The sequence below is a fragment of the Podarcis gaigeae genome (assembly GCF_964106915.1).
Source record: "Podarcis gaigeae genome assembly, chromosome: 11".
In the NCBI taxonomy this organism is placed as follows: Eukaryota; Metazoa; Chordata; class Lepidosauria; order Squamata; family Lacertidae; genus Podarcis; species Podarcis gaigeae.
In genome coordinates this window covers 55,435,331-55,452,761 of record NC_139687.1, presented here as the reverse complement: position 1 = coordinate 55,452,761, position 17,431 = coordinate 55,435,331, and the positions used below count along the sequence as shown (strand labels likewise).

Below are 17,431 nucleotides of genomic sequence, written 5' to 3'. Positions count from 1 at the left end.
CTCCCACAAAAGCCCCCAAGAGCCGCGCTCCCTTTAAAGAGCCATGCAGAGCGCGTGTGCGGCTCTTGGGGGCTTTTCCCCGAGGAGGGATAAGGGCAACCCATCAGTGACGCTCCACGTGGCTCATGAAAGGGAGCGCTGAGAAGCCTGGGATGCATACAGGCTCTGCTCAGCGCTCCCTTTAAAGAGTATTTTTTGTCTTGCATTCCCCCTCTAAAAACCAGGTGCAGCTTATGGAGCAAAAAATACGGTAACTATTAAGATTATTGTTTATTAAATTTGAATACTACCCTTCATCCAAAGATGACAGGGCAGTTCCCAACATAAAAATAAAAAATGAGAACGCAAAATGCATAATAAAACAAAAACCAACCAATATCCTCCCCTCCCACAAACACATTTAAATGTTATTAGAATGTTAATCGGTCCCTAAAAGTAGATCCATTACCAAAGGGGCATTAAAGCCAACTGCATTTGTATCTCATCTTTCCTCCAAAGAGATTGAAGGAGCAAACTATGATTTTCTCCCTCCGTGTTATCATCACAAGGACACTGTGAAGTTATGTCAAGAGATAAGGACTGGCCCAAGCTCACACAGTGAACTTCATGGTCAAGTGGCGGTTTGAGCCTCTATCTCCCCAATCCTACTCCAACACTCTACCCACTACATCACACTGGTGCTCTCTAGTGGTTCAGCACACTAAACCATTACTGGTTGTTGCTCTGCTTAACGAACACCTACTTCAAATGGGGTACTACACACTTAGCCTACTCAGGGATAAGAATTGTTAAATCTACTCCAAATGTCTCTCATATAAAGCATCAAGGAGGAGTACAACAAATTATGCATAGAAGAACAATGAAGGGCAACAGAACACCACGAAGTAATTAGAGAGACCCACCTTTTGTGACTATCCAGAAACTATGCTGTAAATTACTAGCCGGATAAAGAGTCAAGAGTAGCTCTGCACTCAGACTTCACTTTCATTCATTCATTCAATTTGCATGCCTTACTGACCCAGTAATCCACTTCCGCATTTCTCAAACTAGTAACCTGTGTGGTTACTAAAGGTGCTTTCCCTGGATATGGTATATCATAAAAAACACAAGGTATTTTTATGTACCAACATAACACTATGCACCTAAAGTGATAAAGTACCTAATATCACCTTACTAAATAAAGCAGATCATGGCTATCAAGATTTAACACCATTTTAGTTGCTTTTAGGGCTGAAACATTTAATCCATTGAAGAAGAAGAAGAAGAAGAGTAGTAGTAGTAGTAGTAGTAGTAGTTTGGATTTGATATCCCGCTTTATCACTACCTGAAGGAGTCTCAAAGCGGCTCACATTCTCCTTTCCCTTCCTCCCCCACAACAAACACCCTGTGAGGTGAGTGGGGCTGAGAGACTTCAGAAAAGTGTGACTGGCCCAAGGTCACCCAGCAGCTGCATGTGGAGGAGCGGGGAAGCGAACCCAGTTCCCCAGATTACGAGATTACCGCTCTTAACCACTACACCACACTGGCTCCTTAGAATACATTGGTTACGTTAACCCACTTTAACACAAATGTGGAGGCTCCAAGTTGCTCTCCGGTGGTTCTTTTTGCCGCTGTGCCATAGTTTGTCCATGACCAAGTTCTGACAATGCACTAAGACAAACTATGCTTTAGCTCAGTGCAGTGCAACAAAAAATGACCAGAGTCGCAAGCTCCTATCCAAAAGCCCACACATTTGGTTATGGTTTGGTTTAGCACTGCAATCGGGGGGGGGGGGAGGGGGAGCCTCACTTCTTTCCATATCTGTCACTCTGGATGGGTCAGTCATGCCTGAGGCTCCCTGGAAAGCAGCCAGGACATCTTAGGATACCTCTTTCCTTGGACAAGTGTGCTTTCCAGCGATCTAAGGCAATTACTTACAAGAGAAAGCAGAGAGTATCCAGTTTACCCATCTGTCACTAGAGGCCGAGACAGCTTGCTTTTCTTTGTGAAACCGCACTTATAGCTGCACACACAAACACACACAGCATGAATCAAGTTGATTCACAAATGAGAAGGGGAAATGTCCTTCGACTCTGGTGCAAATGCACCCAAGACCCCAATAGCTTTATGAAGTTTATTCAAAGTTTATTATTTGCAGTGTTCAAAACTCCCATTGTTCTAGGCACATTTTGCAACAGGGAATTTCATTAGCGCGAGCAGTTTCTGAGCTCTGCATGCAGTACTGTGCCTAAGATTTCAGATTAAAGCTGTAGGGTGGAAGGATAGAAGGACCTTTTTCTGCCTCCCCACTTCCAGCTACTCTCTGAAGACTGGAGAACAGACCCTCTTAAGAATTTTAGGGGGGTGGGCAGGGGAAGGGCTAGACCATGTGAAAAAGGAACATAATATTTTAGCTACAGTTCCTTCATTTTCAGCTTTGTATTCTTATTAAAAAGGCATGCCTAGAAGTTCCGTTGTTCCACTCATCACCTAGGTTTAAGGTGCGATTTAGCTCCTAGCTTTCATATCTCAGTTTCTTGCACTGATTTGGAGCGGTCAGTGGGAGATGCCAAAGCAAAACTGTTAAGAAATGGAGGTGAGAGTTTGGAAATATTTAATGCATTTCTAAAAGCAAATTTAGACCAGACTGTAACAGAAAAAACATATCCAGACATAAATTAAAAGGAAATCAAATTAAGTTAAAACAGAATTGCCAAATATACAGGAATTTCAGATGAACAATGAAAGAATATTTTTTGCAGCAGGGTGTTAACGTAAAATGAAATTTCTACATGGTTTTGTACAGCTGACATTACTTCAAAAGAAGATAAACTGTGGGAAATGTGGGAAACTTGAATCGCTTTTCCTTTTCCTTCACACATGGAGTTATACAAACACTATACCTAGAAGAAGTCTGTAGCTCAGACAAGATGATTTGATACTCTATACTACCAACCCTTTATATACTTTACTTGGGCATTTTAAAAGAGTTATAAGATGTGAACATCTGGAATTAGTAAGAAACCTCCTAACAGCAACAAATATAATTATACCTACTAAGTGGAGACCATATAGTGGGATACAGCCTCAGTGGTTAACAACTTTTGTTCATTTGAACAACTCTGGATACTAATTATTTATATGAAGATATAATGCTGATAACAAGTATCTGCCTTACTGGTGTGAAATATTGTTAAGATCCAGATTAACAATCTCTCTCTCTATATATATAGTTACTATGTTTGACTTATATATTATGAATTTATTATTTTCTCTGTATAGTTTGTTTTGTGTATCTATAATTCATTAAAAATCAAGATTAGCTGGCTCAATTATTGTTAAAGATGGTCAGTTGTAATGAACTGATGTAGTAGTTATTGCAGTATTTTGTTATTGTCGAACTCTAAAGTATTTTTTAAAAAAACAAGATTAGCTGGCTCAGCTATGTAGTCAAGATTATTTTAATTAGGCTCTATGATGGTCAGTTCAAGCAAATAGTTCAGTTTGGCAGAATCTGAGCTGTTGATGAAGCATCCTGTATTATCTGATCTTTCCCCTTTAAATTAAAATGCAGTTATTTTAAAACCTTTTTTTCTATTCTTCATAGGCTCTGGATAGGGGTTTCCATCTAAGTTGAAAGTGAACGTGGGGTGACAATTTCCAAGAACTCTGGAAACAATTTTCCAATAAATAGCTTGAACCTTCAGGAGATAAATAAGCAACTTTGCGTTTTTATCTTCACTGAGCAACAGCATATGACTTGTTTGTGACCACGTTTGAAACCCTTGGTTTGTTTTCCATGTTAGACTGAAGTTCTGCAAATGGCTTGATGTGAACCATATGACTGATTGCTAATTATGTCCCATAAATCTGTCTTTTAAATTTAGAAATGGAAAACCAAGAGTAAGATTAATTAAATTTCCAACTGCAGCTACCAAATGATCCACTAGTGTCAACAGGAGGGCAAAACATGGAAGAAGGTGTCACAGAGAAACTCTATAGAAGTAAGCAAATGAGCCAGCAGCTTTATTGACTTTGTGATGTTTGGGTTACTTGCTTGCAAAGGAATTAGACTGAGATCTCAAGCATAGAGCTGTCAAACATATGGTCCAAGGACTGACTCCAGTTTGTTTTACACCATGGACTTTGGAGACTTTGCCAACTCTAATTTAAAAAAAGCAAGATCACTCCCATATGTTAAATTGGGAGTCTTAAGACCACATAAAAATGAAAGCTCAAAGAACATGCCACCCTACAGGATTATATTAGTCTTTTGAAAACGTAGTGGGTGGTTATTATTGTACTTGTCTACATTTAGAACAAAAGAACTGATTAGGGAAAGTCATAGGTCTAGCCCAGGCATAGGCAACCTCGGCCCTCCAGATGTTTTGGGACTACAATTCCCATCATCCCTGACCACTGGTCCTGTTAGCTAAGGATGACGGGAGTTGTAGTCCCAAAACATCTGGAGGGCCGAGTTTGCCTATGCCTGGGCTAGACCTATGACTTTCCTTTCCCTGGGCTAGTGTCTCTTCAAGGAAGCCATACTTATGGCTTACCACCTGTAGTGACTAACAAACCTGTGCCCAACATAATTACTATTGAAAAGCTACTTATGGCAAGATGTCATAACATCCCATGGCGTGGAATTCCATAAACTAGGATGTTTTAAAGTTAACTTCTATGTCACTCATCATGATTTTACCATACTCCAGTATCATCCACTCCACTTATTTATAAAATTTTAAAGGTTAAAATTATTATTTAAATAATTTGTCCAGTAAATAACAGTTGTAATAAATCACATCAAAATGAAAAATATTGTGCATCCGGATTTAACAGTCTTATGAGCATCTGTGCCTACTGCACCCCCCTAAAGTGCTATTTAAATCCTGAGTGGGTCACTAGAAGAGGAATACACCTTCTGATATACAGGCGATCCTCGTTTTGCGTGGGTTATGTTCCAGACCCCCACACGTGTTGGTAGGGCCCGAGTAAAGCGTGCCATTCTTTTGGTAACATTTTCAGGTTCAGTGCTGTGTGCACATGCGCAATCGCACATCAATCGGAAGCGCATAAATCAGTCATTGCCTGCACATTTACCCTTCAACCATGAAGAATACTTGCCACTTGTTTCTATATTTCTAACCTTTCAACAAAAAGGGCACCAATGTTTCCAAAGAGCTTTTTATATATCCAGTAACACTGTATCGATGAATTAATCTTGCCTACATTTTTTTAAACAGCCATAAATAATTTGTAATATAAAAGAAGAAACAATTCCTTTGCAGAATCAGTGGTGCCTCTTCCTCAGTAATACCTGATAAATATGTAGATGAACTCTCTAAACAAAATTGCATACCAATTTACTCAAACTGGGCTAACACAGTTCCTTCTCTTCTACTTTCTTTCTACTACCAGCTTCTATAACTGCCTTTTATAATGGACTTTGCATTCTAACAATGCTTGCATCTTAGTTATACTTATTGACCTTCGACTGCTGTGAGCGTAATTTTAAAATGTGTGAAGTCATGAAGGAATCCGATCCTGGTGGATACCTGTGCTGCAAAGAATACTTTCCACTTCACCATACATGAAGCTTTCCTTTCTTATGCTGAGAGCACCAGAAGGATGTTCCAGAAATCCAAACAGAGGACAAGCAGACATTCTGGAACCGAAACAGACAAACTAAGACCCATTCATATTGTGAAAACGTAGTTTTATACCGCTGAAGCAAGACCAGTGCATAAAACTGTAGGATGGCATTTACACATGGCTAGTGAACTGAAGTGTTGACCAAGGAAAGAGTCAGTTAATACGTCTTTCTAGGAATACACATATCAGTAGAGCAAGGAATCTAGGTAATACAATTTAACTATCCCAGCTACTACTTAAAAAGAAAATGTAGTTAGCTTAAAATGCAGGCAAAATAAGGAAAGTAAACCCATGTAAAAAGGTATTCGTACCATTAAATACCTTGCTGAAGGACTTTTTATTTAGTTTAAGACTTAAATTGCTGTTTGCTTTGGCACTGATTTGTTTCCGATCTATAGAGTTCTTACCTTGGTATTGTAACACATTTTGTATTGCAATTTTGAGTGGTGATTGCTTTTTCAAGCTCATCCAGTTGTCCTGTCTTCTTGAGCTTCTTCACCAAACTTTTCACTGCTTTCTCACACCATTTTTCTTCCTGACCATTCTGCTCACCCCCACCAGCACCTCCTGAACCAGTAGCAGACTTCTTCCATCCCAACAGTCTCTTCACAACAGGTGGAGTAAACGGTAATATAGACGACATGGCCCAGATGTGGCTCAACTTATGCAATGGTTTAGCTGCCCTTTAGAACCTATGGAAAGAAGAAATCTATTAGAAGGTTTGAAGGAAGAACACTGATCTTTCATCTAATCTAAAGGGTTCTGACCATGGTACTTCTCTTTTAAGAATGAGCACCCACATTCCCATTTGCACTTACTTGCTGAGGCTTAACTTCAACTGAAACCAGGACGATATGCAAGAGAGCCCTATGCATGCTTTAGTCTACGCAATTCTGACAGGTCTTACTCCACAGTAAATGGGCATAGAACTGTAGCATTAATTAGGCATAACTCAATCATTCAGTTGTCCCTAGAAAATGTATGCATGATTTGCTACAATTCACCAATCCTTGTAAACAAGTTCCCAAGCAACATCCTATGCATCACAGCAAGCAACAGATTTAAGCAGAAATAAATAAAATACTTTTCCTGAATTTCAGCTTATCACGTCTATTTTGCAACTAGGGGAGACAGATTTTTCCTTTGAATTGGTGTGAAAAATACTAGAATGGTATGACAAGGGTGTCTTCTGGTGATTCCAATATATGTTGGGAAGTTCTTTTTATACATTTTAAATAAATTCTAAAACTCAAGAGTAACAGGGGAAAAGGTTGCACATTTCTGTGTCAAGACCAGCTATGAGAGTGCTGAATGTGTGCATAATGCTTTGTCACAGCGCAATGTGCTAGCCACTCTCAGCAAAGTCCATTATCAGAGTCTCTGTATTCATTTAACTGATTACAAAGCTCAATCAATGAGGATAAGTCTGAAAACAAGTTTCTGGTTTTCATGACTGCAGTTACATTTGATTATGTGCAATCTTTGCAAACGGTTGCAGTGTCAAGACACCACAAGCTTCTACACATCTCTCACACAAGCTTCACACATCTCTCCTGTTCAGCGTTTATTAGTTGTTTGCCAAAAAAATTCAGGAGAAACCTCAGGTATTGGGATTTAAATAGAGCATAGAGATCTGGTTTATTCCCACAAAAATAGAATGCAGAATTCAGTCCCGAGGACTAAGGTTTAATTAACTGCAGAATATGAACTCTGTTGTATAGCACTGAGAATTATGCAATTGCTCATCCTTCTTCACCACTCCTTTGGCAAGCATGGCAATTCCCTGTTTTCCTCCTCCTCTTGAAATGGGGGGGGGGGGAGGATTGCCCTGGGGACCTTGCACTCCCAAGCTCAGTGTAAGGAGAGGTACAAGATCCCACCTCTCCCACGATCAAGACCATGTTTTTGTGAATGTCTGATTTTGTGAATGTCTGAACTGTGGAGACATCTCTTTTCTTCCTGCTATTGGGGTCCAGCAGATCCACTCTATTGGATTGCAGAAAACATCTGTATCATGAAACCTCCGGTCAACACCCAAAACTACACAGGGGCAGGTGTAAAAATGATGTTTACCCTTTAGTAAAAGAAAGCAATGTCTTTAAATAACAGATTTCTAATAAATTTTGTTTTATCTTTAAAAAAATGAAGGGGTGGGTGGAAGGAAATCTGTTTTTCTAACGTTGAGGAAGAAATGGACTCTTTCTACTCGGCCGCTGCAGCTGATTCTAGAAAAGCTTGAACTTGGTATTAGGCAAAACAGTGCCAAATTAAGCTTGTGCCCTATTTCTCCTGCAAGTGCTCCAATAAAAGGGCAAAAGAGAAAGACAGAAACACAAGCAAGGCCCCAGCTTGCACTTCTCTACACAAGCATGGTGAGGAAAAATGGAAGCCGGGAGAAACCAGCAGCATGCTGAATGGAAGGAATCTCAGCTAAAGCATCCATACCAGACGGCCTTCCAAACTCTGCTTAAAATGCTCTAAAGGGGAGTCCACAACCTCCCAAGGAAGTCCACTCCACTGTAGAACAGCTCTTACTGTCAGAGAGTTCTTCCTGATGTTTAGGTGGAAACTCCATTCTTGTAACCAGTTCTTTTGCCAACCACATCCACTGTGCTCAGTTCTATCCAACTACTCAACTGGCAACAAATGGGGTAAAAAAGTCCAAGCAGCAAAACCAGCTCAGCTCTGACACTACTACTTAGCAAAATTAAAAGGGACAGCTTTCCTGTTTGAAGAAATGCTCTCATGCAAAGCATCTTGAACTGACTAAACACCCTGCAGTTAAAATTCCAACATAAAATCAAAATGTTTATAAAGGCCTTAACACAGCTATAATGAACACCATATACTAGATTTATAATGCATCTGAGAACATGCAAGACGACCGAGGCTCACTTTAAAGAGAGATGCAACTTGCTAATGCTACAAAGCACCTCATTTCTTCAAGGGAAATGCACTTTGCATTCATTCTTTACCAAGATGAGGATTAAGTTTAACAGTACCATAACATTAGGAAATATAGGTTATCTTTCCAATCAAGACTAATTAAGGGGTTCTGTTGGGGAATTAATTCTCAAAGAACCTATTTTCATTCATCCCCGTGCTGTGGAAGAGCAGGTTCCATCTATAAGTTGGATATTAATAGGAACATACAGTCATACCTCGGGTTGAATGTGCTCCGCGGCAACCCGGAAGTAACGGAGCGTGTTACTTCTGGGTTTCGCCACTTGCGAAGGCACAGCTCAAAATGATGTCACACGCATGCGCAGAAGCAGCAAAACGCAACCAGCGCACGCGCCCTCGTGTCTCATGTTCTATTTTAATGTATCTTTCATCTTTCTTGGAAGCCACCCAGAGTGGCTGGGGAAACCCAGCCAGATGGGCGGGGTACAAATAATAAATTATAATTATAGTTGTTATTGTTATTATTATTATTAAGGAAGCGAACGGGGCTCCGGAAAGGATCCCGTTCGCACCCTGAGGTACCACTGTATATATAAAATGGAAAAGCATTTCAGATTCTCTATGGCTTGAACTGAGATTATGAAGCCTTTGTCTGATTCAAAGACTAAATCGTTCCTCCATCATCAGTTTGATCACATACAGACTTCACATATGCTGTATGCTTCTCAATGACTATACTGTACAAAGGTAAGAGTCACATCCATTACTTCACCTACTTTTCGTTTCTTGAGCAGCTTGTCACTGGCATGTGCCCCCAGAAGCTTCCTCATAAGAAAACGTGGCCCTCTGGCTAAAAAAAGGGTCCCTCCCTCCTCCCAGCTCCAGTTTATAAAAAAAGGCAATTGGAGGGCGGACATCAGAGAGGTTTAAGAAATTGTGCATGGTGTAGAGAAATGCACCTTTTTCACCTCTCATTACTACTTGAACACAGGCTCATCCAATGAAATTGATGGGCAGAGATTCAGGACAAACAAAAGAAAACACTTCCTCACAAAGCACTCCCATTTATGAAATTTGCAGCCACATAATGTGCTGATTGCCACTTACTTAGATTACTTTTAAAAGGGGGTTAAATGAATTGGAGGATGTGCATCAATGGTTAAAGTCATGAGAATTATATGCAAATTCCAGGCCCCGGGTCCTTCAGATCCTGCTTACAGACTTTCCACAAGAGTGAAACAGGATGCTGGCAAAGCTGGATTCAGCGTTGAATCCTCATGTTCTGGACCAGTCTCCCTTCAGTGCCTTCTAGTCATTTTTGACTACAAATCCCATCAACCCCAGTCACTGTGGTCACATAGCTGAAGGGCAACAAGTTGGGAAAAGACTGGTTTTAAAATTTATCCACCTACTTGGTCTGTTAAACATCTAATGAAAACTGAAAGATCCTGTCATGACAGTAAACTAATCAGCTTTAAAATGAACCAAAAAAAAAAAAGGTACCACAGCAATTACTCATTTCTATTAAAAACACTTGAGGCGCTGATCAGTGTTACATATTCCAACAGCCAGCAATGGAATACAAAGCAGAAATAGAAAGAGCACAGATATTTCATATCCACCAATAACCCAAAAAGACTAAAAGGTCTTTAATGCTGTCTCACATTTACAGCCATATTTTTTCATTATTTGAGGTAAGGGCACTGTGCATGGGGGTTACCCTATTTTTCTCTCTTATCCTTACACAACAACCATCTGAGATACATTAGGCTGAGAGTGTGACCCAGTGTGGTGGAGTGTGAAGTCAGGTGATCACGAACAAGGAGAACTGGAATCCATGTTCCCTAGCCACCAAAAGTTAGAAAGTAAAATTTGGTATCTTGGGAAATAAGGAAAGCACACAGAAAGGTTTGGAGAACATCTCAAATGGAACAAGAAACTTCATGCTGTAGGATGGATAACAAGAGATGAATAGAAGGAGCCCTTGACCACATGGGCATTCTACCAGCGTAAGTCGCATTTCCTCCTTGCTGAATATAGCGCCGGAGCATTCTCTTTTAGCAGACTCAGCAGCTCAGAAATACCCTTCAGCTGCTAAGCAGAGACAAAATTATTCGATCATTCAAGCTGCCAGAACATGAGGGCTCTCAACTCCGAAGAGCAAATAGAACATATCTTGGATTACTATAGACCAGTGTTTCCCAACCTCCTTCCTTTTGACTGTGGCCCCCTTTCGACCTTGTTTCCTTCCTGTGGCCCCCCACGCTGTCCTACTGGTAGAAAGGTAGCTATTTAAATGTTTTGTTTGGAAATAGAACATTTTTTATCTGTAAATTTTATAATGTATACAAAATACAATTACATAAAATGATATTTTATGTAATATTGTTGAAGCAGGAAACCATAGAACCATAGAGCTGGAAGGGATCCAAATGGTCATCTTTCTAGTGCAACCCCCTGCAATGTAGAAAACTCAGCTAAAGCACGCATGACAGATGGCCATCCAACCTCTGCTTAGAAACTTCCAAGGAAGGTGAGCCCAGAACCGCCCAAGGGAGTTCCATCTTCTATGTATTACAAAAATTAAACACTTATTTGACCCCCGTTATTTGACACCTAATAAAATTGCCTCTTTCCACATAGGTACCAACCTGAAGGCAATCCAAAATTCACTGAGGAGGCCCTTTTGTTTGTACCACCACCAAATAAAGTCCAGGCTGCAAGACTCATAACAGGACTTTTCAGTGGTGGAACCCTGACTGTGGATTCCTCTCCTTCCCCAACTGTAGGCAGGCACTGACAACAGTTTTTGGCACCAGGACCTTTGAACTTTGAATACTGGAGAAGGACAGATGGAGGAATGTTAGATACAGAATTAAATTCTGAATGTTAGCTGATAATTTTTTTCAGTATACCATTTTATGTAGTTTTATAAGTTGATACTTGACCTACAATGTAAATTTTACAAATAAATAAAATTAAAATTAACACCCGAAGGGTCACAGGTTAGCTACCTCTGACTTATACAATAAAGCAAATATAATTTCTGATGTACTTCAAAGCTGGCCTTAAACTATCATGCAGATCTGCAGACCACAGCCACAAAATGTAGAAAGAGAAGGGTATAAATAGAAAGTAGCATGAAAAGGGAACTGGTTTCACTAGTGCTCTCAAAGCGTTCAAACTTCCTTTGTTATAGTAGTCACAATGTACGTCAAAAAGAGAAACCATTTGTTCACTTTTACTTCTTGGTCATTTTTGGGGCAGAACAACATTCTTATCAAGCATCCATAAACCAGAACAAACCAACAACTGAAGTCAACAATTTGCCTCATCAATTCACAGACTTCAAAGAATATTATTTTAACTTTTAGGAACCTCTATTTCTTGTAGTCGACCAGAGATCACAAATGCCACAACTACTTTCTACTTCATGGAACAACTAATCCTATCTCATGACTTGCAGCAATTCAGTTTAACAGGTCAACAATTACAAATATTCTAACAAAGTAAGCTTAGGTATTGTCTTGTGGATTTAGAATAGAAGTAATTAAATCCAATTTGGAAAGCAGAATTTACAGCTCACTTAGCAAGTCAAACCCCTAAAGGGATGCTTCCAATTACAGAATTTACATGCATGGTCCAAAGGGTAATACAATGTACATCTGAAAACCCTTAAATTGTTTAAACAATAGCCCGGTGTACAAAACCTGGTATAAACTTTTCTGCATTCATCTACAGCACGCATAGGCAAACTCAGCCCCCTAGATGTTTTGGGACTACAACTCCCATGATCCTTAACTAACAGCTAACAGGACCAGTGGTCAGCGATGATGGGAATTGTAGTCCCAAAACATCTGGAGGGCCGAGTTTGCCTATGCCTGATTTACAGGCACCATTCACATGATTAAAGGACAATACTTGATCCAGATGCCACTTTTGCAGAAATAAGAGAGGGAACCTAGACATGGTTGTAGATTCCGATACTGCCATTAAGGTGGTTTTTTTAAAATAATAATAGTAATAGTAATAATAATAATTTTATTGTTTATACCTTACCCATCTGGCTGGTTTCCCTAGCCATCCTGGGCAGCTTACAGGCACATATAAAAACATAGTAAAATTATATCATAATTATGATATCATTCACCAACAGTGTAACAGTAAAACTTATGCCTTTTCACATTTAGCCAACAGAATATCCACTTATACTACACTGTATTATCAAGTTCAGAATACTATCACCACTTTGTGTCTATTTCCCATATTTCTCAGTGCCTCTTATCAAAGCGCAGAATTCCAGGATGGCCATTAACCAGTTATCTCAGAAGTGGGGAAACAAAGCAAACTAGGAGTGAAATAGAGGGGAAAACAGAAGCAGATAAGTCGCAGCTGGTGTACTCAAGTCACTTCTCAGTGGCAATAAGAGAGGGGAAGGTTACGGTGCATATTATAATTGGAAACTTGGCTCAAAATAATGAGCATCACTCTAAGGTGCAAGTGGTCAGCATTCTATAACTCCACACACTCACACTGTAAAGAAACTATATTTTTGGTATTGCAAGATCATTTGTATGCAAACCTCTTACAGTTTAAAAGACTTTTTTCTCTGTGCACCAGAGTGCTATAATAAAGAGTTTGTTAGTTTTTTAAAGAGCACTGACCATGCTATTCACAGGGCAATAGATGGCCCCACTCGCCTATCTACATTTATTCCTCACTCTCCTCCCTTCAGCATGAATGACAATTCACAGGCCCTGCTGCATCCTATCCTCTTTCCACACTATTAACACATCCTGGCCCCTTGGCGTGACAATACACAAGAGGATGTCCGTGCCCCCCCCCCATCATCACAAGGCTCAAATGTTCATTGCCATTTGCAAGCAGGGTGAAGGCTTTCACCCCTGAAATTCAGTATTTATCAACTGTTGCTAAGATGGCAGAGATAAATGCAGCCCAACACAGCCTCCATCTTCCTCCAAACCCCTCAAATAACTGGAATAGAGGCCTGCTAAATATACTTGTACTCACAGGATAGGCTGGCAAAAGAGCCCTGGATCAGCTCAGTAAGGCCCAGAGTCCATAACAGGGATAGATAACGTGGTGTCCTGCAACTGTTGTTGGATTACCAACTCTCTTCGTAACTGCTTATTCCTCATGCTGGGTGGGTGGATGGAAATTACATCTGCAGGTCACCACACCATCTAACCTCAATGCACAGCAAGTCTGACCTTTTGCACTGCATTTCTGTTGTCTACAGTGCCTACATTTAAGAATGCATGTAAAGAGAACGCTCAAAAGAGATATACAATGCAGTCATACCTTGGATCTCAAACGCCTTGCGAGTCGAACCTTTTGGCTAGCGAACACCGCAAACCAAGACATGAGTGTTCCGGTTTGCAAACATTCTTTGGAACCCAAACGTCCGGCAGGGCTTCTATTTAAGTACTGAGCTACTGAAAGACCATAACTCTTAATCCTCCTAGAAGTCACGTGAATTAGGGGCCATCACTACATCCCGTGGTACGGAACTCAATAATTTAATAATGAACTGTGTGAAAAAGTGCTTCCTTTAGTTTGTCCTAAAACTAATTCAAATCAATCTCCTTGGTGCTCTGAAGTTCTAGTATGTGAGGGGCGGCCTAAGTGTGTGAACACTTAACACTGTGGGTAGTGAATACACCTTGCTGTCTGCTGCAGTTGTGAAACTACACTAAACACTTGATTAAAGCAGTTATCAGGTGCTCAGGGATGTCATTACTCACAATGAAGCGAGGAAGCCTCATTTAACATGGCAAGGACAACCACCAACTCCTCTAGACTCTACACTGCACAGGTTGCACAGATGTTCTGTCCTTCCCAAAGAAAATGTGGCAAAAGCCCAACTCTACTCAGATGACAAGTTTCCTTAGTGAGATCCTGTACTGCTGCTTCCCTTCTGATCTACTAGACGGATCACTCTGGGAAGAACAGTCTGAACTTCTATACAGCCTCTTTGCAGCCAAGTGAATACTTACAGCAACATAAATTGCACCTTATGTGATGTAAGGAGCTTTCATCTCAAAAAAGTGCATCCATATGCATATGCAATTACTTGATATGCTATAGATAAGGGATAAGCAGGTGGCAACAGCTCAGATGGGGCAGAATATTGTTTTTAGCCTTCTCCTTTCCTACCCCACTTGACAGCCACCCCATCAGGCAGGAAATGAAAGGAGGTCTCATTTCCTGCTTCAAGTAGTGTCTACCAGGTGTGAAGCCACGCCTCTGCCATAGCATTTGACAAGGTCCAACCACCATATTAACAAAATTTCGTTGAGCAAACAGCATAGGTTGAGCCAGGCAAAAATTAGTTCAAGCTAATCTGCCAGTGGTTCTCTTCATCCGAAATCTGGGACTGGGTGGCAGTGATGGGCATCACAACAAAGTCTTGGATCACCAAAGAGCTTAACTGGGCAAAATCAGCTCTGCAAGTGAAGAACTTTGCCATTCTTGCCTTGGGCTGTGTTTCCCAACAAGAGATAGCCACAACAAATGCCCCCTTGTTACTGGTGATGCATCAATGACAGTCAAATTGCTACTGTGTCAGGGCAACAGCCACTCCCTTTATTTATTTGTAACTGTACACAGTGCCAACTTTTCGGGGGGGAGGGGAGAAAAACGTACCATCACTATTTGTTTAATACCTCTAGCGTTTGGCTTCATTACTAAACTACCACTACATTTCCAAAGTCAGACACGCCAATATTCCTACCAAAAAACACTTTGATACTTGGCAATGTGAACTATGCTATTAAACGACTAGTGGCAAATATGCACCGCAATAACTACCAATAAAGATTGTTCAGTATTGTGCCTAAAAGCACCATAGATGCAGACAGTAATGCTCAATTACTGGTTTTTTGTCCTTGGAAATATAACATATTTAAAGGAATGTGGACAATCTCACTGTATCAGTAAGAACAAACTATTGTCTCTTAATGGTTCTCTCTCATTTAGAACCAAATAATCTCTTCTAATAGTACTGACTATATGCATGGGTTTGTAATATCTTAAGAATACTGGTAAGATTGCAAATTTAGACTTCCCATCAAGTACAGAGTAAGAAGTCTAGTCTAATAACCTCCTCTTTCCACAGCACTTTTTAAAATACACAGGTGTCAAATACTGAAGTGAGAGTCATTTTAGCTAAGGTCTTGAGAGTAACTGATTGGAGGAGGCGCAAATTCACACATGCCCCCTTCTCTGACATTATACTGCTCAGCCAAATAGGCCTCTCACATGAGCATTTACTTGTGAGAGTGAGTCAGTGAAGATGAAACTGGCAAAAGTCTAGGTAGCTCAGTATTTCTCTTGAATCAAGATATGCAGAAGATATCTCTGTAGTTAGAACAAAATTAAGCACAAGAATTGTTTTCCCTACATTATTTTACTAAATCCATTATTTGCTAATGAAGAGAGCAGTAATCAGCTCCTTAGGTTGCAAGCTCTGACCCAATCCATTTGTAAAAGCATCAAATACGAACATGCAGTATAATCCTTTTGGCACTCATAAGGCCATCCTGAAAAAACATTTCCAACAATCCTGAATACAAATCAATCTAAAGTAATAAGTGAACATAGGCATATAGATTGAAATTAGAATCTTACACATTGTGACAGCTAAGTAAGAGCACCCCAAAATTTAAACAGAACACCTGACTCCTGCAACTCAGGATTAGGTAGCGTGCTGACACCTGGTCTCAATTCCCAAATTAACAACAGATTAAAAACAGATTCTCCTCATGGCCTGGGGCAAGTCTACTAAGGCTTCAACTATCAGCAATGTACCTTAACAGGGTTACTGCAAAACAAAAAAAAATTTCTTCCAGTAGCACCTTAAAGACCAACTAAGTCAGTTCTTGGTATGAGTTTTCGTGTGCATGCAGGGTTACTGCAAGGTCAAGTAAGCATTTGTCAAATACTTTTAATGTGTGAAGTACTATTTTAAAAACATTCTCCTGCCCTTCAGAGTGCACAAAGCCAATACTCTTGTGAGAACAGAAATTGCCAGAGGAAATTATGAAAATTTACAAACTGGGGGGAAAGCAGTTCATTTCATCTTGCAAACACACCTAGGAAAGTTAGAGCTCAAAGAAAGATTTACTAGCCCACATTGCCTAATAGGCCTAGGTAGTCCATTTTTATGCATGTTGGCTCCATGTCGATCTCACCAAGTTCAATACTTCCAACTTAACTAATGTAAAGCTTCACAGCTTAGTGAGTACTTGTAACAGGACAAATAGCAACTTACAAATAACATTAAGGCAACCTTGTGAAACCACAATACATCACCTGCTTTTTGCTATTAGAACTCATTTTAAACAACAGAGGACTTTCAAAAGATTACTTCCACTCCATTTCAAGTCATTCAGTCCCTCACTCCTTTGCCCAGCATGCCTATTTAAATTAAATTCTTTCAAACAGATGTTTGCTGCTTGCCACATGAGTGCATAACATGTTCACAACCTTGATCACAGCAGGTGCTCATAAGTGTGTTTTTCTAATGCATGCACTTCTGTATTTTATTTACTGGATTTATTTATATCCTGCCCTTCACCACACAGCTATTCCAAGGCAGGTTACAGTAAAAGTTAAACCACAACAGCCGTTAAATAACAAAAATAAAAATTTAAAATTCACAGCACATAATACTCAAGCTGTTCCTGCAACAATACACGGCTGCAACCTCACCTCTAATCTCATACTTAGTATGATAATCAAGACTTTGTACTGCACAAGGCAGACAAATTACTCTGGAGCACAACTTAGCTCAACAGAAATGCACTTCAAGTACATTACCTTTTACAATCAGAATCAGCCTTTCCTGTATTACAAGAACAAATCTAACCCA

General features: G+C 40.0%; 1 protein-coding gene across 5 annotated transcripts in view; it reads right to left on the bottom strand.

Moving 5' to 3' along the window:
- Nucleotides 1–17,431, bottom strand: part of SMAD2 (SMAD family member 2) — a 40,609-nt gene that overhangs the window by 21,332 nt on the left and 1,846 nt on the right. For 4 of the 5 annotated variants that reach the window (XM_083702840.1, XM_083702844.1, XM_083702841.1 and 1 more), the window contains one exon: nt 6,042–6,326. In XM_083702840.1, the coding sequence (XP_083558966.1) occupies nt 6,042–6,277 (236 nt within the window). In that variant the 5' untranslated portion in view covers nt 6,278–6,326. Of the gene's footprint in view, nt 1–6,041; nt 6,327–11,189; nt 11,372–17,431 lie in introns of those variants that run through there. The other variant, XM_083702842.1, reaches the window with a different exon arrangement.